At 43.2% G+C, this 22,129-nt stretch overlaps 2 protein-coding genes across 5 annotated transcripts in view; one reads left to right on the top strand and one right to left on the bottom strand.

Annotated features, from left to right (window-relative positions):
* Positions 1–7,083, bottom strand: part of LOC126203913 (ribonuclease P protein subunit p29) — a 155,734-nt gene extending 148,651 nt beyond the window's left edge. For all 4 annotated transcript variants that reach the window (XM_049938302.1, XM_049938303.1, XM_049938304.1 and 1 more), the window contains exon 1: positions 6,917–7,083. In XM_049938302.1, coding sequence (XP_049794259.1) covers positions 6,917–6,938 — 22 coding nt within the window. In that variant the 5' untranslated portion in view covers positions 6,939–7,083. The remainder of the gene's footprint in view (positions 1–6,916) is intronic.
* Positions 7,084–7,336: 253 nt separating this feature from the next.
* Positions 7,337–22,129, top strand: part of LOC126203912 (N-acetylglucosaminyl-phosphatidylinositol de-N-acetylase) — a 114,612-nt gene continuing 99,819 nt past the window's right edge. Inside the window, exon 1 of the mRNA XM_049938300.1 lies at positions 7,337–7,897. Within this exon, the coding sequence (XP_049794257.1) occupies positions 7,546–7,897 (352 nt within the window). The 5' untranslated portion in view covers positions 7,337–7,545. The remainder of the gene's footprint in view (positions 7,898–22,129) is intronic.

Below are 22,129 nucleotides of genomic sequence, written 5' to 3' on the forward strand. Positions count from 1 at the left end.
TGGAATGTGCCAGCAACATGTCAACGTCTGATGGATACAGTCCTCAGAGGACTAACCCCCACACAATGTCCGGTTTACCTCGATGATGTTATTATCTTGTCAGGATATGCAACAACACGCTGAAGGATTGGCAGCTGTTTTTGAGAGACTACGCAGAGCAAAATGCAGGAAGTATGGAAGCATGTAAAGGCTCGGAACCATCAGTCCTTTTTGCAGCAGGCCGCGCAACACGATCACAGAGCAGTCGTACCTAAGTATTGCGTTGGAGACTTAGTCTATTTGAGTAACCCAATGTTGAAGAAGGGTCACGTTAAGAAATTTAAATTGCATTGGAAAGGGCCATATAAGGTCTTTGAAATTATCTCCCCGGTCACATTAAAAGTCCAATTGCCGTTTCACTCTATCACAGTGCACGTGAACCGTGTAAAATATTTGAGCAATCCAGCACCGGAACCAGCTGATGAACCAGAAGAACGACCCCGAGGCAGACCCTGGAAGCAGCTGAGACATCCGCAGAGCACTCCCGGCGGTAACCAGCCGGTGTGCCATCGACGTCGAGATCCACAGTGCAATACTGAGGAGCCAGGTCGCCGCCGAACGTGCCCCAGTGCGGCCCCGAGCTCCCCCTCGTCAATGTATTTGCTACGGCCGAGACAACACTAAGCATGTGCTAAGTGCTTATACATTGTTTGCAGCAGTGTGCAGTGTCTAATTGCGTATGTGCAGAAGTGGAAGTGTGTTATTCTGGTAACAACTAACTGAGTCAGTGTTAACATTGTTCTTATTGCAGAAGACTAACTTCTTGCCTTCATTATGTTAAATTTAAGGATAATGATTGTTTTTGCTTTGATCATTTGCTTTTATTTTAGGTTTTGTTTGTCTTTTAGAATTCTTCTGCATCAATCTGGTGTTCTTTTTGAACCACAGACTAGTATGGTAGTAGCTAGTGGTAATTTTAAGATTATTTTGAAGTACAACCGAAGTGAGGTAAAAGAGCAGTTTCAGAACATAAGTGAACTCATGAACCTTATTGAGGAAATTCCAGTCAACCATACGATATGGGATCCAGCACTGTCATGGTATCATAGTTGGGTTATGGCTATAAACCAAGTCAAGGTAGTCTTTACCGTGTATAGAAGTATAGAAGGGAAATTGATTGCTTTTTAAATCTTTTACCCCACAATAATCTTGTTGGACGTAAGCGGGCTTTGTTTGAGTTTGGTGGCAATATACTCAGAACTGTCTTCAGAACATTAACTAACAGGGACTTGGTTGACGTGAGTAACAAGTTAGAGCAGCTAGGGGAAGAAGTACATTCCAATGGTAAAGAACTCTCTGAACATTTAATGATACTACGAGATATGCAGCAGACAATTACTAATAATATCGTGTTCATTGGTAAGGTAGTTAAGCAATTCATAGCTCATTTTAGGGATCTGTACAATGAGACTACAAGAGTCCAAAGGGAATTGCGGAACGAAGTCAATATCTTGAATGCTCATGTAGAATTCAATACTTTGTTGTTTAGGATTACCGATAGTTTGTCAAATGCACGACTAGATGCTTCTAATCTGAGGCAGGCCATTGAAACTAGCAGTGTTTTGCTGCATCCTAAAGATTTTTTGGCATTGCTAGTAGCTACGGAAAGGAAACTAATTAATCCTGCGACTATGATCCTACCTGTCAATATGCAAAATTTGCATTTCTACTACCAATTGAGTGATGTAGATGCAACCATGATGGACAATGAATTGTCTCTCATTATCACCATTCCCTTAGCAGACTCCAGACATTACTTTGAAGTTTACTGCGTGTATACCTATCCAGGATTTTGGGCGCCCCTCCATACCTATGTTCAGTACCATCTGCAGGAGTACTTTTTAATTAGTCAGGACCGAAGATATTTCTTAGCTTTATCTCAGAGCACTTTGCACGAATGTGAGCAAACAAAAAAAAAACTTGTTTGTCCTTCGAATATCATATTTTTCGACAGTTGTGTATACAGCTGTGAGAGAGATCTTTTCATGAATGTTCAACCTCAGAACTACTGTCCCAGGAACCTGGAAACACTCACTCAATGCTTCCTACAACGGTTCGCAGAAGGTATCATCTACTCTTTCAACTCAACAATTGACCTCACCTTCATGTGTAACAAGTCATTCTCCCCATTTACCCAAAAGATACAAGGTAGTGGTTTTGTGGTAGACATAGAAACCTGTGAGCTGTCAAATGACTTTTTCCATGTACCCCAAATATCCCAAGGCACCTTGTATGTAGAAGTCAAGTTATCTGTAACTCCAATTTCTACTGTATTCCACAATAATACTTACTTATTTGAGTCAATGAATTCATTCAACTTTAATTTAAGTGGGACAGTGAAACTGTACAACCAATTAGTTCAATTCATAAGTACTAGTGGCAACAATTTGAATTTGATTCGTGCTTTTAACAGTATTAACCAGTATCGACAAGCTACTCTGATTACCATTACTTTAAAGCTTTCCATTGGACTAACTACAACTTTTGCAATAATTTTGTTATGTTTGATCACCTTTGGTTTTTATGTATTAAAGCGGTCAAGGCCCTCTGCACCTGCTGAGCTCAAATGCGTTACTGCCGGCGACATTGTAGTTGACTTAGCAACTATTGTGAATGAAGCCTAAGGTTATTAGAAGTTATTTGGTACAGGATTGTTAATGAGCCATCAGGTAGCTCAATGTGAATTTTTATTCCCTACTGATTTGTTTCTGGTTTTGGAGTCATTAGTTTCTCATGTTGTTAATAATTTGAAATTTATTTTTTTTTAATTTTCCTTTTTTGTTTGGTACTAGGTATGGATTGTACCACAAAATTTACTAGTAATTTGTTAGTTCCTGCTGTGGGCAACAATATGGTCACTACATTTAAATATTTTCGTATGGCCTCATGGCAGAAAGTGTGATGTGTGAGTAGTGCAATGAATTTATTAAATCAACCAAGGTCACTAGTTACCAAACCAAGGAAAAGTACATACGGCAATGCTGGCATAACAATATTTGCACTCCGAGCAGAAAGGGTTTCTGGGTCATTAATGGTTATTTTGTTTTTCTATCGTGTGTATGTGGGTATGAATGACATGCCAGGCTAGATATATTTGTCAGCTGACTTTGGGTAGTTAATGCAGTTCATTCTTATGGCTCTTTGTTCTTTATTGTAGGAAGTGTCCCATGTGTGCTTATGTACGAAATCATCTTTGGGCTATGGCTATCAAAATTTATGATGAGGTTTTTTAATGGTTTGTCTTGTTACTTCAACCTCTTATTTCGTAGGTCATACTGGTGGGTGTCATGGAGTATGTTGCAGTTATTTTGGTCTGGTTAGGTTTGATAATAGTTTGTTCTGTTAGCTGTGGTCTAGCGGTTTCATGGACATTGTTTAAAATTATACAGGACAAGTGGAATTTTCAATATCCAAACTCTCTCTTTGTTATTGTGGGTCTGTTGATTGTTGATGTTTTCATTTGGTTCATTTTTGCATTACTATTTCTTCTGGTGCATCTTCATTATTGCCCTAATTTCCGTACTTGTTCCATTAGTTTCATGCTGTTTTTGCAGTTAAACATTTTTTGTGTTTTTTGTCTGTTTGCATGTGTAATGTATCTGCTTGCATCAAACATAATGAGGTATCTTGAACAGAATGATTTCCTCAATGCAAACCAGCTTGATTTCAAAAACATCAATCACGTGAAACCTAACACTCACTTTTCTCACATGACATACTGAAAGCTTTGGTTCAAGGCAGTATTTCTTGATTTCCAAAAAGAATGTGATCAGTATGACACCTACACTTATTATCAAAAGTTCCATAATATGGGGTATCAAGTGAAATTTATGACTAAATTGAGGACTTTTTGGTAGTGAGGACACAGCATGTTATCTTGGATGGAGAGTCATCATCAGGTGTAGAAGTAACTTTGGGTTGGTTGGTTGATTTGTTGAAGGTATCAAACTATGAGGACATCAGGGCCTTTGGGTTAGAGAAGGAAGTCTGCTCTACCCTTTCGAAGGAACCATCCCAGCATTTGCCTGAAGTGATTTAGGGAAATCATGGGAAACTTAAATCTGGATGGCTGGATTCGGGTTTGAACCACCATCCTCCCAAAAGTGAGGCAAGTGTGCTAACCACTGTGCCACCTCACTTGGTGTAACTTTGGGTGTGCCCCAGGAAAGTCTGTTGGGACCCCTCTTGTTCACATTTTATATTACTGACCTCACAGACAATATTAGCAGTAAAGTCAGACTTTTTGTACATGATGCTGTTATCTATAATGAGGTACTATCTGAAAGAAGATGCATAAATATTGAGTCAGATGTTGGTAAGATTTCAACGTGGTGCAGAGATTGGCGATTCTGTCTACATGTTCAGAAATGTAAAATTTTGCCCTTCACAGAATGAAAAACATAGTATTCTATGACCACAGTATCGATGAGTCACCACTGGAATCGGCCAACTCATACAAATACCTGGGTGTACCATGTTGTAGGGATATAAAACAGAATGATCACGTAGGTTCAGTCGTGGGTAAAGCAGGTGGTAGACTTCATTTTATTGGCAGAATACTGGGGAAGTGCAGTCAGTCTACATTTACATATCACTTGTGTGCCCAGCTCTAGAATACTGCTCAAGTTCGTGGGACCTGTACCAGATAGGACTAACAGGTGATACTGAAAGTATATAGTGAAGGGCAATATACTACAACACCCTAGGTATCATTCACATTGGGATTATGAAGATAAGATTAGAATAATTACTGTATTAACACAGGCATTCAAACAATTGTTTTTACTGCACTCCATACGTGAATGGAACAGGAAGGAATCCTAATAACTGGCACAATGGAACACACCCTCTGCCATGCACCTAATGGTGGTTTGCAGAGTATAGATGCAGATCATATTATACAAGCGTTAAGTAGGGCACAGATTATAAATGGTCTATGATGTACGAGTATCCGACATCTTGATATCATGAGTCAAAGCTGAAATGTTTTAATACAATTTTTGGCAAGTTCCATGTACAATTGTAAAATGATATGCTCCTGAAATGATATTGATAATAAAATCACACTTAAAAGAAGATCTACCATCATATACTCAAAGAACTGAGCTCTAGAATGTAAGTTGCAGTGGAATCCCAAAAAAGAACTGATTTTGATACACTCTCTTCTGCAGACCAAGTCATATTTAAATAAACGAACAGTTTTTCCACCATGCTGTTAAGACGAATTCCATTCTGAGCATTTTAATATACAGACAATTTCAAATAACAATGATCTGCTGTTTCAATGAAAATGTTTGATATAGTATTCAAATAAAGAAAAAAATATAAACCATATCATATAAGACTTCATAATCAGTATATGAAGGCCTTAATATATTCCGCCAACAGAAAAAGTTCCAAAAGTACGTATCCCATTTTGTGGCGCATTCTCGAGCAAAATAGGACGCATACGGGGTATCAGACCTTTTAAAGTGCCAAGGTAAAATAAAGCAGCAATTGTAGAATCAATAAAAGACTCATTAGTTAAAACTTCCAGGCTGAGATGCCGTGGTCAATCTATAATACTACTACTTCCTGACGTTTTGTTGCCAACTGTGGACAACATCATTGACTCATCTCGGAAAATGTTGTCTGCAGTTGGCAATGAAATGTCAGGAAGGAGTAGCTTTATAGATCGACCATGGCCTCTCAACTCGGAAGTTTTAATTAATGAAGACGCTGGGCATGAAAGCCATTTTATTAAAAGAATGCTTGCATTTGAAGGTATCTGGTGTTTACACGTGCCAAGCAAACTTTGAGAAAAGTACATATAGGGCAAACAGTTCACACTGTACCCAAGGTTTGTAGAGTGTAAATGATACATCAGGGTCTTTTTTTAAAAAATCAGCAATAATGAAATACAAACTCATGGCACAAAGTAAGAACTCCCAGGGGGCCACAAAGCTTACATCTCATGTTTCATTTAACTGTGCTTGTGCAATAAATATAGCAGCATAAATTCAGATAATCACATTTAAATTTAACAGAACTGGCTATTATCATACTGTAGTCTAGAGCTGAGCATTAGAGATGGAATGAACACTCATAAAGAAGCACAAGTAAATATTTAATTTCATAGGAAGGTGATGGGGCTGACTTTCTTCTCCTGCCCCTTAATTCTGGTCTGAGGATAGCCGAGGCTGCACTCACTTCACTGTACACCTAGTGCACTCAAAACACGAACCAGGTGATGTCACTCCACCGGTGTTACTATATGTAAGGAACACAAACTGGTTCACTGATACTGTCATCTCCTGATAAACAATACAGTGAATGTCTTTGAAATCTCATGTTTTAATTCAAAGCATAACATGACTAGAAAACATAAAATTTTATACATGGATCATGTCACAATAAAACTCTGAATCCATATTGTATACTATCAAATATTTCAGAACTTGGCATTTCGATGAATGATAGTTCTACTTCCTCGCATTCAATAAGTCCTAAGAATCCACATTTATAGGTCGTGACCTGCTCAGTTAGTTTCTTCCAGCCTTAAATGTATTCAAACTTTCCATACCACTAATGTATGAGCAATTGATAGTCCAAATTGATGTAAGTCCATCATCTGGTACATAATAAAGAGAGAGGAGGAACGGGTCATATACATCAACACGCAACAAAATAGGAACAAACATGATTTTTTTTTTCTGTATAAATGACATTTCTCTCCTTGTACTCGGATGACAACTCCTATATCGTTGTAAAATCGTTTCTGGGACGACTAATTACAATAATATACTATTCTTCTAATCTTTATGAACATTTGCCAGTACTAATACTAAATATAAATACTGAATGATAATACTTAATATAAAGGTTCACAAAACTTCACCTGTAACTCCCTTTTCTGCCATTGTTCATACCTATCCCACGCAGCAAATCGTTCTAATATAAATCAATACCGCACTACCGTAAATCTTCACGCACCTCCCCTCACTCCACACTACAGTTGTTATAGTGTTCTGCTGTTCTCCGTTCTTCTGTTTGTGACTGCATCGTGTTTGTTTAACAGTGTGCTTTATTCAGTTATTCGCAAATAGGTGGTAAACAATTGGATACAATTGCCAACACTACCATGTTCGTAAGACTTAATGTCTTCGCGTCAGTCACAAGAACAGGAACAATTTGAGGTTTGATCTTAAGATAAATGGAACCAAAAGAACATGCTGTACTCGCAAACACGACTGTTTATCTTAAGCGTAAAAATTTAAAACTCTGTTGATGAACCATTCGTCCATGTTATATTGGTCATGCTCAGCCACTTGCCGTAAACGTAAGAAACATTCGATGATCACATTGCGTGACGAGTGGAGTGCAGTGTCGGGGTTGGAGTGTGGGAGTAATATGTGCAAAATAATATACTAATGAATAGATTTGATGTTAAAGTTTTGGCTGTGAAATTTTTGTTTGCGTAAGAGTATGTATTTCGGTTTTGTTAAGAAAAGGCGAAAGGTATAACTAATGAACGAATCACGAATTTCTTTAATGTCGATTTTCATTGATATTTTCCATGACCGTATGGAAATAGTCAGAAACTTTTACAACACTCTTGTTGATGAATCAGTACAATATGCCAAAGACACCACACTGCACCTGACGATAGGATTGTTTTTGTATATTGTAGCATGTGTCGGTGTTTATTTTGCAACAGTGTACCTGAAAGTTAATGGAACGTGGGGAAAGATAAAGTCCGTTAAAAGAGTTTTATTTGTCACCGCTCATCCTGATGATGAGTGCATGTTTTTTGGCCCAACGATTTTAACCTTGGCGAAACAGAAAGACTGCGGGATGTACCTGCTATGCCTTTCCAATGGTGAGTAGCTACAGGTCTTATTAACCATATATTATAAATGAATCCTCGTTTTTGTCATGATGTCCTTATCAAGTTAATAGTGCAAGTTTTCGCAGAACGATTCAGTTGATTATATTCGTTATATGGGGCTAAAAATTACACATGTAGTGGACTCCACATTTTCGTATGTAATGTGCGATATTCAAACGTAATATGTACCAAAAAAATTGTCTGGCATTTGTCAGTTGGATAATATGTGCTAGTCTTCCTGAATTTACGTTGCAGTTTTCGCTTTTATAAGTAAAAGTGCGTTAATTATGTCGCAACTGTCGGCACCACGATATACTACATAGCAGTGTGTTACTACAACCATTATTTCGCATTCAAATTCATTGGCATCACCACTCAACCAATTTATCACCTGCCAGCCTAACCTAGACCACAGGCTCTGTGTGAAAGGGGGGGGGGGGGAGGGAGAGCCACAACATTCACTTCCATATGCGAGCATGGGGACTGCCATATAGAATTCCATGATATGTTGCTCAAGCTTTTTTGTTACTATTTGTAATTCTTATCAGTATATTAAAAACTGAAAAGCCATATAGAGATAAAACTAGGACGACTAAACGGCAATAAGCTCTTCAGTTAGGGCACTTAAATTTGATAACACTGTGGCAGTATTGTATGCTTGAAACTTCTGCATTGGTCTTTTGTACTAGCCCAGCACATTTACTGAAAGAAAATACTTTTTTGTGCAAAGCTTTCACGTTACTGTGTTAGAACTGTTTCTTCCCATTTCCTTTGTTTTAGAAACCTCCATTTTGTTTCTTTTCATTTTTAATTAGTTAGGCTGGTGTCATGTCTTCACTTTAGACACTACAGTTCTCCATTAACTCTACTATCTTACCTCAGTTAACATTCATAACAGGAGGAGGAAACTAACTAGTTATTTTTACTCAAAAAGTGCAGTGCTCCAGGAGAAATGTACCAAAAATTAGTTATTTTTACATTTGATTGTCAGTCAGTCTATATTGACTGCCCACTTAGCCTCTCTACTGCACCTCTACCCCCCCCCCCCCCCCCCCCCACCATTCCAAGTGTCAGTGTTATCTAGAGTTAAAACAAATGTGACACCAAGTGCGGGTCACCCACTGGAGCATTGTCATACTGATTGGATGCTACTGATGAAAAGATGCGTGGTACTGTGATCATTACCATTCTTCTTAATCTCTTGGCCATGGGGCTATGCGGTTATAAAAGCCGGTTTTAACCTATCACAGGAGGTTGTGGTAGGCAAACCTTATATGTCAATGCAAATGCATCTTCACAAGGTGGTATGGCTGTAGGGGACGTCATGGTGGCTGCAGTGACATCTGGGTCACATCATAAGACTCATAGATGCACTTACTCTATTTCAAGTCTTGAAAAATAAATGATGCATGGCAGCATGTCAAAACCTGCAGATTTGTTTGTATAACTATTGGATGAAGTTGGATACTTCAAAATCATTATTGGAATTGGTATCAAAAAATTCTTGTGGTGTATATAGCGCGCACACGCACACCAGCAGTTTTTGCATTCAGATCAGCTATTTGATAGAACCCCTTTCCAATACTCAAATATTGGCACTTGCCAAATTGCACAATCTATCCACAGAATAGTGTTTAGCTACTGAAATGGAGAAAAGAGGAGACTTGCAGTAATACGCTGGCAGAACATTTTGCCTTGACATCCACTGGACACTTTGCTACTGCATGCCACTCAGTGCACGGCTAATTATCGAAACCAGGGACACTTTGGAATGTGTCACACATGATACCTGCTACAGTAGCACCACCCCGGCATGTGAGGGGCCCAAGGGTTGAACTGAGGTCCTCCTAGCCACCGAGCCACTGGGTTGCCTGCCAGTGCCAGTTGTCACCAGACATCTGTCTCATACTCAACAGGCTGTGTCAGCCTGCCATATCAGCCCGGCCCCCCAGGGGATCCACAACTCTTTTGTGGATACGTGCGTAGCGAGCACGGGACCCCGAGCTGATGTGGCCTTCCTTCCTTTCCGGGCTGCATACCTTCCCTTTCCGCATCCTTCCCCATTCCCCATCTTCGCACCCCCCCCCCCCCTTCACCTCTGGCTCTTTCTTTCCCTTTCTCTGGGGTTACGGTTTGTGCCTACGTCCGGAGACGGACGCTTGTACATATGCTACATTCTTCGCCTTCATTCCTTGCTTGTAAGTCTTCATCCTTCCTTTGTCCTTCTCTTTTCCTTACCTCTTCTCTCTACCTTCTCCGCTGCGGCGTTTGAGACCTCTCTTCTTTCCTTTCCCTTTCTCTTTCTTCCTCCCTGTGCGTTTCTGAAGGCCAACCCACGCACTTCCATGCGTAGCCGGTGACGGGGTAACGCGTAATTCCCCGCCCCGGGTAGACAGGTAGGACACGTACGTACCCCCTGGTAACGGCCAGGCCCAGGGAGGGGTGATTACCCGAGCTGATACCTTCCGAAAGTGCCGATTGGTCCCTCCGTCCGTTTGTCGGGAGGTGTGACCTGAGGTGTGAACAATCACCTAAGGCGGGAGTGCCCTCAGAGAGGGCCCCCACAAGGGAGGAGCGCGCCATCGGAGACGCCGGTAATCATGGGGGATTCTTCCGCAATGGTTTCCTCACCTTCCACTATGTCTGCTCACAAACGTAAGTTCACTGAGTCCCAACCACAGTCAGTTCTTCCATCGTTGCCACAGTTCCTTGTTGTTTCTCGGTCTGACAAAGGTCACGACTTCTACACGGTCAACCCTTTCATTATTCAGAAAGGTGTCGACGCAATTGCAGGTCCTGTAAAGTCTTGTTCCAGATTACGGAATGGCACCCTATTGTTAGAAACAGTCAGTGCCCTCCAGGCACAAAAATTGCTGCGTACGTCACTACTACACACCTTCCCTGTCCGGGTGGAACTGCACCGTACCTTAAATTCCTCGCGTGGAGTCGTTTATACACGCTCCCTCGATGGACTGTCTGACGAAGAAATTCAGCACTACCTGTCTGACCAGGGCGTAACTGCTGTTCATAGGGTTATGAAAAGGGTTGACACGAACATCATTCCAACCCGCACTGTCTTCTTGACATTTGACAAAGTTCAACTCCCATCGAAAATCAAAGCAGGCTATGAGATAATTTCCATTCGCCCTTACGTCCCGAACCCTACGCGTTGCTATCGGTGCCAGCGGTTCAATCACACCAGCCAGTCCTGTTCCAATCCGGCCAAATGTGTTACGTGTGGCAGGGATGCCCATGAGGGTGCTTGTCCACCTCCATCCCCTCGCTGCATCAACTGTATGGGTGACCACGCCGCTTCCTCTCGAGATTGCCCCGTTTTTAAGGACGAAAAACTCATCCAGGAAATTAGGGTGAAGGAAAAGGTGTCGACCTTTGCTGCTCGCAAATTATTCGCCAGTCGACAGCCCACCGTGCCTCAGAAAGGAAACTACAGCACTGTCCTTGCTTCTCCTCGGCCAACAAAGGAGGCGGCCACGCAGACTTGCGACCTCACCTTTAGTGCCACGGTCGTCAGATCGGCCAGCGCAAAGACCGCCCGTTCAACCTCACCACTTTCGCCTGCCCACTCTCTGGCTCACCCTTTGTCGAGTTCTGCTAAATCTCGAGCCCAAAAGTCAGACACCAAGACTTCGAAAAAAGAGCATACTCGTGAAGAGTTTTTACGTGCGGCAACTTCCCAACCATCGGTTCCTCCTTCCTCTAAACATCATACTTCCAAGAAGGCTACAAAGAAACCCAGTTCCTCTCCTTCTCCGCCAAGGCGTTTCCCATCTACAGCACCACCTGGCGGAAGTCGCCCTCGGCCGTCTTCTGTGTCGCCGAGGCGCACTGCTGGCGGCCGATCAACCGGCCGGTCGCTGGTGGCAGGACCTGCTCCTGAACAACCTATGGATCAGGACCTTCTGCCTTCGGCTGAATGCCATTCCATGCTGTCGGTCGCAAGCTCAGAGCAGTTGTTGAGTTGACAGCGACCTTGGTCGCATTCCTCCATTTTCTGTTCACCCTATGTCCATTATCCACTGGAATATCCGCGGTATTCGAGCCAATCGGGATGAATTGTCGATCCTCTTACAATCCTACTCGCCGGTCATCTTCTGTCTTCAGGAAACAAAGCTGCGTCCCCATGACCGCTTTGTTCTCCCTCATTTTCAGTCCGTTCGATATGATCTCCCCTCTGTTGAAGGCACTCCAGCACACGGAGGACTCATGATTCTTCTCCATGAAACTGTCCATTATCACCCAATCCATTTAAACAGTTCCTTCCAAGCTGTCGCCGTCCGTCTTTCCCTTTCTGGATACACGTTCTCTCTTTGTACGGTATACATTTCATCGTCCACACCAATGGCACGAGCTGATCTCCTTCATCTTCTTGGTCAGCTTCCACCCCCATATTTGCTGGTTGGGGACTTGAATGCCCACCACCCGCTTTGGGGATCTCCACATCCTTGTCCACGTGGCTCACTATTGCTAGACGTCTTCCACCAAGCAGATCTAGTTTGCCTCAACACTGGGGTCCCTACGTTTTTGTCTGCCTCCACGGCAAATTTATCTCATTTGGACCTTGCGGTCGGTACTGTTCCGCTAGCTCGGCACTTCGAATGGTTCGCCCTTGATGATACACACTCCAGTGACCACTTTCCATGTGTCCTTAGACTGCAGCCACCACAGCCATATATGCGCCCGCGTCGCTGGAAGTTTGCCCAAGCCGATTGGACACTTTTTTCGTCTCTAGCGACATTCAATGACCGTCACTTTCCCAGCGTCGACGATGAGGTCACACATATTACCGACGTTATTCTTACAGCTGCGGAACATTCAATACCACGCACCTCCGAATTGCCCTGGCGCCCCCCAGTTCCTTGGTGGAACGAGGCATGCCGTGATGCACTACGTGAGCGGCGACGTGCTCTCCGCGTTTTCCGCCACCATCCTACTTTGGCCAACTGTATCCGCTATAAGCAGCTACGAGCGCGATGCCATCGTGTCATCCGCGATAGCAAGAAGGCAAGCTGGAAATTCTTTATTAGCTCATTTAACACCTTCACTCCCGCCTCGGAAGTTTGGAGTCGGCTTCGACGGTTCTCAGGCGCGCCTGGTTTCTCCCCGGTCTCTGGGCTCACTGTCGCGCATGACACATTAGTGGACCCCGTCGCAATTTCTAACTCGTTGGGTCAGCACTTTGCCGAGATTTCGAGCTCTTCACATTACCCGCCAGCGTTTCTCCCGAAGAAACGTGCAGCGGAAGTGCGACCTCTTGCTTTCTCCTCTCAAAATCGCGAAAGCTACAATACTGTTTTCTCCTTGTGGGAACTCCAACATGCACTCTCTTCTTCTCGCTCCTCCGCCCCAGGACCAGATGGTATCCACGTCCAAATGTTGCTGCATTTATCAACCCATAGTCTGCGTTACCTCCTTCGCCTTTATAATCGAATTTGGACCGACAGTACTTTTCCCAGACGATGGCGGGAAGCTATCGTCGTTCCTGTTCCGAAACCTGGAAAGGACAAACATCTCCCCTCTAGCTATCGCCCCATTTCTCTCACGAGTAGTGTCTGTAAGGTTTTGGAGCGTATGGTGAATTACCATTTAGCGTGGTGGCTGGAATCCCGCAGTCTTTTAACACCTGCCCAATGCGGATTCCGAAAGCATCGTTCTGCAGTTGACCATCTTGTTGCTCTCTTGCTCTCTCCACTTATATCATGAACAATTTTCTCCGGAAACGCCAAACGGTAGCAATATTTTTTGATCTGGAGCGAGCATACGATACCTGTTGGAGGACAGGCATCCTCCGCACACTGTTCTCTTGGGGCTTTCGAGGCCGGCTGCCCCTTTTTCTTCGCGAATTTATGGCAGAGCGCACATTTAGGGTGCGGGTGAACACTACTCTCTCCCGCACTTTCTCCCAAGAAAACGGGGTACCCCAGGGCTCCGTGCTGAGTGTTGTACTGTTTGCCATCGCTATAAATCCAATTATGGATTGTCTCCTTCCCGATGTCTCGGGCTCCCTCTTTGTGGATGATTTTGCGATCTACTACAGCTCTCAACGGACCAGCCTTCTTGAACGACGTCTTCAAGGATGTCTTGATCGCCTCCACTCTTGGAGCATCGAAACAGGCTTCCGTTTCTCTCCCAGTAAGACCGTTTGTGTTAATTTTTGGCGACGTAAGGAGTTTCTTCCGCCCTCCTTACATCTAGGACCTGTCAACCTTCCGTTTTCAGACGTCGCTAAATTCTTGGGTCTTACGTTTGACAGAAAACTGTGCTGGTCCTCCCACGTTTCCTATCTTTCGGCTCGCTGTCTGCGATCGCTTAACACCCTCCCCGTCCTGAATGGTACCTCCTGGGGAGCGGACCGAGTGGTCCTTCTCCGCCTCTATCGCGCCTTAGTACGCTCGAAATTGGATTATGGAAGCATAGTCTACTCCTCTGCTCGGCCGTCTATTCTTCGGCGTCTCGACTCTATCCACCACCGTGGATTACGTTTAGTGTCTGGAGCTTTTTACACTAGCCCTGTGGAAAGCCTTTATGCTGAGACTGCTGAACCTCCGTTGTCCAATCGGCGAGCAGTCCTTCTAAGTCGTTATGCTAGCCATCTGTCTTCCATGCCTGCTAATCCAGCCCATGCCCTTTTTTTCGACGCCTCATTTGATGTAGGGTATGCTGGCCGCTCCTCCTCCCTACTACCCCCGGGAGTCCGCTTCCGTCAACTGCTCCATTCTCTTTCCTTCCGCTTTCCTAAAACCTTTTTGACAACTTCGGGTACAGCACCGCCTTGGCTCCGTCCCCGGAACTGCCTGCTCCGTGACCTTTGTCGATTTCCCAAGGATGGTACCCCTACACTTGTTTATCGTTGTGCATTTGCTGCTCTATGTGCACAAATGACGGACGCCACATTTATTTACACCGACGGCTCGAAAACATCGTTAGGTGTAGGGAGTGCCTATATTGTTGGCGACACCCCAAATCAATTTCGGCTTCCCGACCAGTGTTCGGTGTATACTGCGGAGCTTTACGCTGTTCTCCAGGCTGTCCACTACATCCGCCGCCATCGGCGGATACAGTACGTTATCTGCTCAGATTCTCTCAGCTCTCTCCTCAGTCTTCAAGCTCTTTACCCTGTGCACCCTCTGGTCCACCGGATTCAGGACTGTCTGCGCTTGCTCCATCTGGGGGGCGTCTCGGTGGCGTTCCTCTGGCTCCCGGGACACGCTGGTATCTGTGGGAATGAGGCGGCCGATATAGCGGCCAAGGCTGCAGTCTCTCTTCCTCGGCCACCTATTCAATCGCTTCCCTTCACCGATCTACGGAGCGGTTTATGTCGCAAAGTTGCTCATTTATGGCATGCGCATTGGTTAACACTTCCCAATAATAAATTGCGGGAAGTGAAAGCTCTTCCTTGCGCTTGGACTTCTTCCTCCCGAACGCGTCGTCGGGAGGAGGTAATTTTAACTAGACTCCGGATAGGGCACTGTCTTTTTAGCCATCGACATCTTTTAAGCGGCGATCCTCCCCCACTCTGTCCCCACTGCTCTCAGCTGTGGACGGTAAGACACCTTTTAATTGAATGCCCCTATTTTAATCCGTTACGCGCCCGTCTACAGCTATCGCCTGATCTATCGTCGATTTTAGCAGATGACACGCGCTCAGCCGACCGCGTTCTCCAGTTTATTAGTGCTAGTGAAATGACGTCAGTCATTTGAAGCTTTTTTTGGGGACAACCAACCCCTTTCTGTAGTGGATTTTTAAGCCTTCCTTCTGCTTTTAGTTTCTCCAATTTTATGACTTTGTTCCCATTGCTGCTGATTTTCAGTTTCGGTTTTTTTTTTACTATTTCCTAAGTCACAGGCTGGGCGCTAATGACCATAGCAGTTTTGCGCCCTAAAACCAAACCAAAAAAAATATCAGCCCGGAATAACTTGCGCACTGGCCAGGGATGTTGATTACTCTGTGCTGCACCATGCACGGGCTGTATTGAGCATAGCAGATGCTGGTGACCTACCACAATGCTTCGCCACCTGGTCCATGGCTAAGGCCCACCTTCCAGTGCCCCACCAGATATGGGCTTGAGACTGTTATGTGATTTTACTGCCTTTGAGCAGAGTCTGCCTTCCATCAGACCACAGCTACACTCTCTGCAATACAGTTCGAGCTGTTGTGTCTTACTGTGGCTACATTTTTGCCACAGTAAACAGTAGTAAACATCCATCAGGTGGTTTGCACAGCCTTCTGATGTCTGAAGTGGTCCAACAGTATTGATGTGTATGTACTCGAGTTGCTGATTTGGTGGAACAAAAATGCTAAGCTGACATTGCGACTAACGTTATTCTGCCACATTGCTGGGTGAAACATTTGTGGTCCTTTTCAATCTTGGGCCAGTCATATGGTCTCCTGACTAGGCGTATTGTTGGTTTAACTTCTGGGTGGAGCAGACGGTGGTAGAAGGAGATGGCCTGTGATGGAACTCATCCATAACGAATGGGAGTGCATTCTTTTTTTAAAGGACATATTTTCTGTTGACTGTAGAAATTATTTATTTCACAATTGCTATTTTGGTCTTAGGGCCATTTTCAAGTGGTACTGCAAAAGATTTTGTTTCAGCTTTTCAGACTTTAAGATCCTCTGACATGTATACATGTCATGGGTCGACAGAAGCGTCCGATCCCACGCGTCAGCTTTGACCCGAGACGTAAGGGTGTTGTCATGTGTGACGTCATGACGGCGCGGAGTTTGGTTTGAGTGTGGCTGTCTCCAGTTCTGTTTTATCTTATTTTATTTACTTTTCTGATCTGTTCGTTCTATCTCGTGAGATTTTTTTTAAATTTAAAAACACTTATTACTTATTTTAATTATCTGTTTCCTCCAATTTCTGTTTTAGTTTATTATATTTATCTTTCTGATCTGTTCGTTCTATCCCATGAGATTTTTTTTTTTTTTTAAAAAGACAAGAAACACTAATCAGCTACTGAAGCATCTTTATCTTCTATGGGTTGCAGGGGTTACGACCCCTGGGGAGGTGGGTGGGTATTCATGCATAGCTGTCTTCACTTACACGTTGTAGCTATGCAAGGCGTCTAAATTTGTTTATATTTAATTTGCCCCCCCACTCAAAACACCCCATTTCCTGCACTTGTCCCGTTAGTGTCATTAGGCTTCTTGTGGAAAGTGTGTGTGTTTGTTTTTGTTTCCGCCATGTTTGTGACGTCATGGGTCAAAGCAGACGGGTGGGATCGGACGCTTCTGTATTTCCCATGTCATTATCAAAACTAATCTTTTTCACTGTAGAAATACAGTAACATCAAATGAGTGCGATGCTCTGTATATAATGAAATGATGTAAATTATTTGAACTGTTACCAGTGTTATGCATAAATTGCTACAAGTCAGTGTTCTAACACATATGGCAACAGATGCTTGCAAAGATTGAGGCCCAGGGGGTTATATAAATGAAGGCTATGTTATGGGGAGAGTTTCCACCTTCACAATTCAAAAAACCCAAGTACTAGTATTAGGAATACAGGTGGCACAGATGAGGAATACAGGTGGCACAGATTATGAAGCAGTCATTGAAGTCAAGCACACTGTGTTGGCTGGCATACTGGCAACTCTGTGGTCCAGCTGTCTCGTAGCTTAGTTTGGTGGTGACCATTCATGTGGACAAACAATTTGTTAGTGGCCAGTCATGCCCATGTACAATGCTGCACAATGATTGCATCTAAGTTGTAGACAGAATCACTCCTTTCACAAGTGAACCTTCCTTTGTGGTGGGATATGTCTGTGACAGGACTGGATTAGATGTTTTGCATGTAGTTCTATTACATAGATATGACCCATGGGGCAAGGGTATGGGAGCAAGGATGGAATAAGGATACTCAAGGATATTGCACAGTTTGGGTGGGCAATGAAATACCATTTTTTGAGTCATGGGGACAGTATTTCTCATTTCAGGGCATGACAAGAATAGTCGAAACTCTGACAAAGAACATGATTCAGTTGCTCCAGTCATAGGTGGTGCTGAATCACAAGGACGGCACTCCTTTGTGACCAGTAAGTGGCTATGTAGTGATTGTGGGGGACTGGGCAGACGTGGTTGGGAGAGTAATTTTGGTCTGCGAAGACCTCTGTGAGGCCCTCCAAATATTATAAAGGTCTTTAGTGCATTGTGTACACCGTAAGCCCACCCAATCTGCTTTATGCTTGCATCCAGGTACCACAATTCTTTGAAAACCTTAGTACTTAGGACCCATACAGTGTAGAGCACTGACATCATACAGGATTAGCAGGTACATTTGGAAGAGTTATTCAGTAAAAATGGATATTCAAAACATCAAATCATGGGAGCTCTGCAAGCAAAAACACCAGCCCAACCAAAGAAAGAGCAAGGACTTTGCACTATATGTGAGAATCAAAAATTGTCAGAATAGTGAAAAAGCATAAAGCGGATGTGATCTTGTGCCTACAAACCAAGATGACTTCCTCTTTCAAGATCTCTCATTTTTTATTTTTTATACATACAAAAGGGACTCAAATTGCTCAGTAGAGGAAAGATCACTGGACGAGATGGGTTGCCAACAAGATTCCACATAGAGGATGTGAAAGAACCTGTTCGCCCCCTATTAGTAATGTACTGCAGATAGCCAGAAGAGCGAAGTGTACCTGTTGTTGTTGTTGTTGTTGTTGTGGTCTTCAGTCCAAAGACTGATTTGACGCAGCTCCCCATGCTACTCTATCCTGTGCAAGCCTCTTCATCTCCGAGTAACTACTGCAACCTACATCCCTTTGAATCTGCTTAATATAATCTTCTCTTGGTCTCCCTTTACGATTTTTACCCCTCACACTTCCCTCCAGCACTAAATTGGTGATCCCTTGATGCCTTAGAATGTGTCCTACCAACCTATTCCTTCTTCTTGTCAAGTTGTACCACAAATTTCCCTTCTCCCCAATTCTATTCAGTACCTCCTCATTAGTTATGTGATCTACCCATCTAATCTTCAGCATTTCCTGTAGCATCACACTTCAAAAGCTCCTATTCTCTTCTTGTCTGAACTAATTATCATCCATGTTTCACTTCCATACATGGCTACACTCCATACAAATACTTTCTGAAATGACTACCTGACACTTAGATGAATATTCAATGTTAACAAATTTCTCTTCTTTTGGAATGCTTTTCTTGCCATTTTCCTACTTAGACCATCATCAGTTATTTGCTTCCCAAATAGCAAAACATATTTACTACTTTAAGTGTCTCATTTCCTAATTTAATCCCCTCTGAAGCACCTGATTTAATTCAGCTGCATTCCATTATCCTCATTTTTCTTTTGTTGATGTTTATCTTATATATCCTTTTCAAGATACTGTCCATTCTGTTCAACTGTTCTTCCTAGTCCTCTGCTGTCTCTGACAGAATTACGTCAGCAAACCTCAAAGTTTTTATTTCTCCTCCCTTAACTTTAATTCCCCCTCCACATTTTTCTTTTGTTTCCTTTGCAGCTTGCTCAATATAGAGATCAGGGCTAGGCTACAACCCTGTCTCACTCCCATCTTAACCACTGCTTCCCATTCATGCCCTTCCACTCTTCTAACTGCCAACTGTTTTCTGTACAAATTGTAAATAGTCTTCTGCTCCCTGTATTTTACCACTGCCACCTTTAGAATTTGAAGTAGAGTATTCCAGTCAACATCGTCAAAAGTGCTCTCTAACTCTACAAACGCTAGAAAAATAGGTTTGTCTTTCCTTAACTTATCTTCTATGAGAAGTCGTAGGGTCAGTATTGCCTTGCATGTTGCTGCATTTCTCCGGAATCCAAACTGGTCTACCCTGAGGTTGGCTTCTACCGGTTTTTCCATTCTTCTATGAAGGATTTGTGTTAGTATTTTGCAGTCTTCACTTATTAAATTGATAGTTTGGTAATTTTCACACCTGTCAGTATCCGGTTTCTTTGGAGTTGGGTTTAATATATTCTTCTTGAAATCAGAGGGTATTTTGCTTGTCTCAAACATCTGGTTCACCAGATGGAAGAGTTTTGTTATGGCTGGCTCTCTCAAGGCTACCAGTAGCTCTAACGGAATGTGGACTGCTCTTGGGGCCTTTTTTCGACTTAGGTCTTTGGGGGCTTTGTCAAATTCTTCGCGCAGTATCATACCTTCCTTCTCATCTTCCTCTACGTCCTCTTCCATTTCCATAATATTGCCCTCAAGTGCACCACCTTTGTAGAGACCCTCTATATGCTCCTTACACCTTTCTGCTTTCCCTTCTTTGCTTAGGACTGGTTTTCCGTCTGAGCTCTTGATGTTCATACGGGTGGTTCTTTTACTCCAAAGATTTTTTTTTTTCTAATTTTTTCGTAGGTAGTATCTATCTTAGCCCAAGTGATACATACTTCTACGTCCCTACATTTGTCTTCTAGCCATACATGCTTAGTCATTTTGCATTTCCTGTCGATCTCATTCTTTAGACATTTGTATTCCATTTCACCTGCTTCATTTATTGCATTTTTATATTTCTCATTTCCTCGATTAAATTCAGTACCTCTTGTGTTACCCAAGGATTTCTACTAGCTCTCATCATTTACCTATTTGATGCTCTGCTGCCTTCACTATTTTGTCTCTCAAAGCTGCCCATTGTTCTACTTTATTCCTTTCCCCTGTTCCTTTCAATCATTCCCTAATGCTCCCCCCTGAAATCCTCTACAACCTCATGTTCTTTCAGTTCACCCGGGTCTCACCTCCTCAAATTCCTGCCCCTTTTGCAGTTTCTTCAGTTTTAATCTGCAGTTCATAACCAGTAAATTGTGGTCAGAGTCCACATCTGCCCGTGGAAATGTCTTATAATTGAAAATCTGGTTCCTGAATCTCTGCCTGACCATTATATAATCTGTCTGAAACCTCCCAGTCTCCAGGTCTTTCCCGCATATAGAATCTTCTTTCATGATTCTTAAATTACGATTAAATTATACTGTGTGAAAATTCTACCAGGCGGCTTCCTGTTTTATTCCTTTCCCCCCCAGTCCATATTCCCCTACTACTGTTCGTCCTCTTCTTTTTCCTACTATAGAATTCCAGTCTCCCATGACTATTAAATTTTCGGCTCCCTTAACAATCTGCATAATTTCTTTTATCTCATCATACATTTCTTCAATCTCTTCCTGGTCTGTGGAGCTAGTTGGCATATAAACTTGTACTACTGTGATGGGTGTGGGCTTCATGTCTACCTTGGCTACAATAATGCGTTCACTATGCTGTTCGTAGTAGATTATCTGCATTCCTATTTGTTAACTTGTCATTAAACCTACTCTTGCATTAACCCTACTTGTTTTTGTATTTATAACCCTGTATTCACCTAACCAGAAGTCCTGATTCTCCTTCCACCAAACTTCACTGATTTCCATTATATCTAACTTTAACCTATCCATTTACATTTTTAAATTTATAACCTACCTGTCCAATTAAGGAATCTGATATTCCACACTCCTGATAATGACATTGTCCTGAGTAGCCCCACATGGGTCCGAAGGGGTACTATTTCACCTCCAGAATATTTTCCCCAAGATGATACCATCATCATTCAAACTTACAGTAGAGATGCATATCCTCGGGAAGAATTACTGCTGTAGTTTTCTCTTGCTTTCAGCAGTTTGCGGTACCAGCACAGCGAGGCTGTTTTGGTTGATGCTACAAGGCGTGATCAGTCACTCATCCAACCTTTTGCCCCTGCAATTGCTGAAAAGGCTGCTGGCCCTCTTCAGGAACCACACGTTTGTCTGGCCCCTCAGCAGATAACCCTCTGTTATGGTTGCACCTATGGTACAGTTCTCTGTATCGCTAAGGCACGCAAGCCTCCCCACCAATGGCAAGGTTCATGATTGGTGGGGGGAAGAAGTGTACCTAGTGATTATAAAAAGCACAGATGATCCATAATGAGATTTTCACTCTGCAGCGGAGTGTGTGCTGATATGAAACTTCCTGGCGGATTAAAACTGTGTACTGGACCGAGACTCGAACTCGGGACCTTTGCCTTTCGCAGGCAAGTGCTCTACCTCCTGAGCTGCCCAAGCATGACTCACGCCCAGTAGAGCACTTGCTCGCGAAAGGCAAAGGTCCCGAGTTCGAGTCTGGGTCCGACACACAGTTTTAAGCTGCCAGGAAGTTTCAAACACAGATGATGCCAGTTTTCAAGAAGGTTGGTCGAATAGGTGCTCAAAACTAT

The sequence above is a fragment of the Schistocerca nitens genome, chromosome 9, assembly GCF_023898315.1.
Source record: "Schistocerca nitens isolate TAMUIC-IGC-003100 chromosome 9, iqSchNite1.1, whole genome shotgun sequence".
Taxonomy (NCBI): domain Eukaryota; kingdom Metazoa; phylum Arthropoda; class Insecta; order Orthoptera; family Acrididae; genus Schistocerca; species Schistocerca nitens.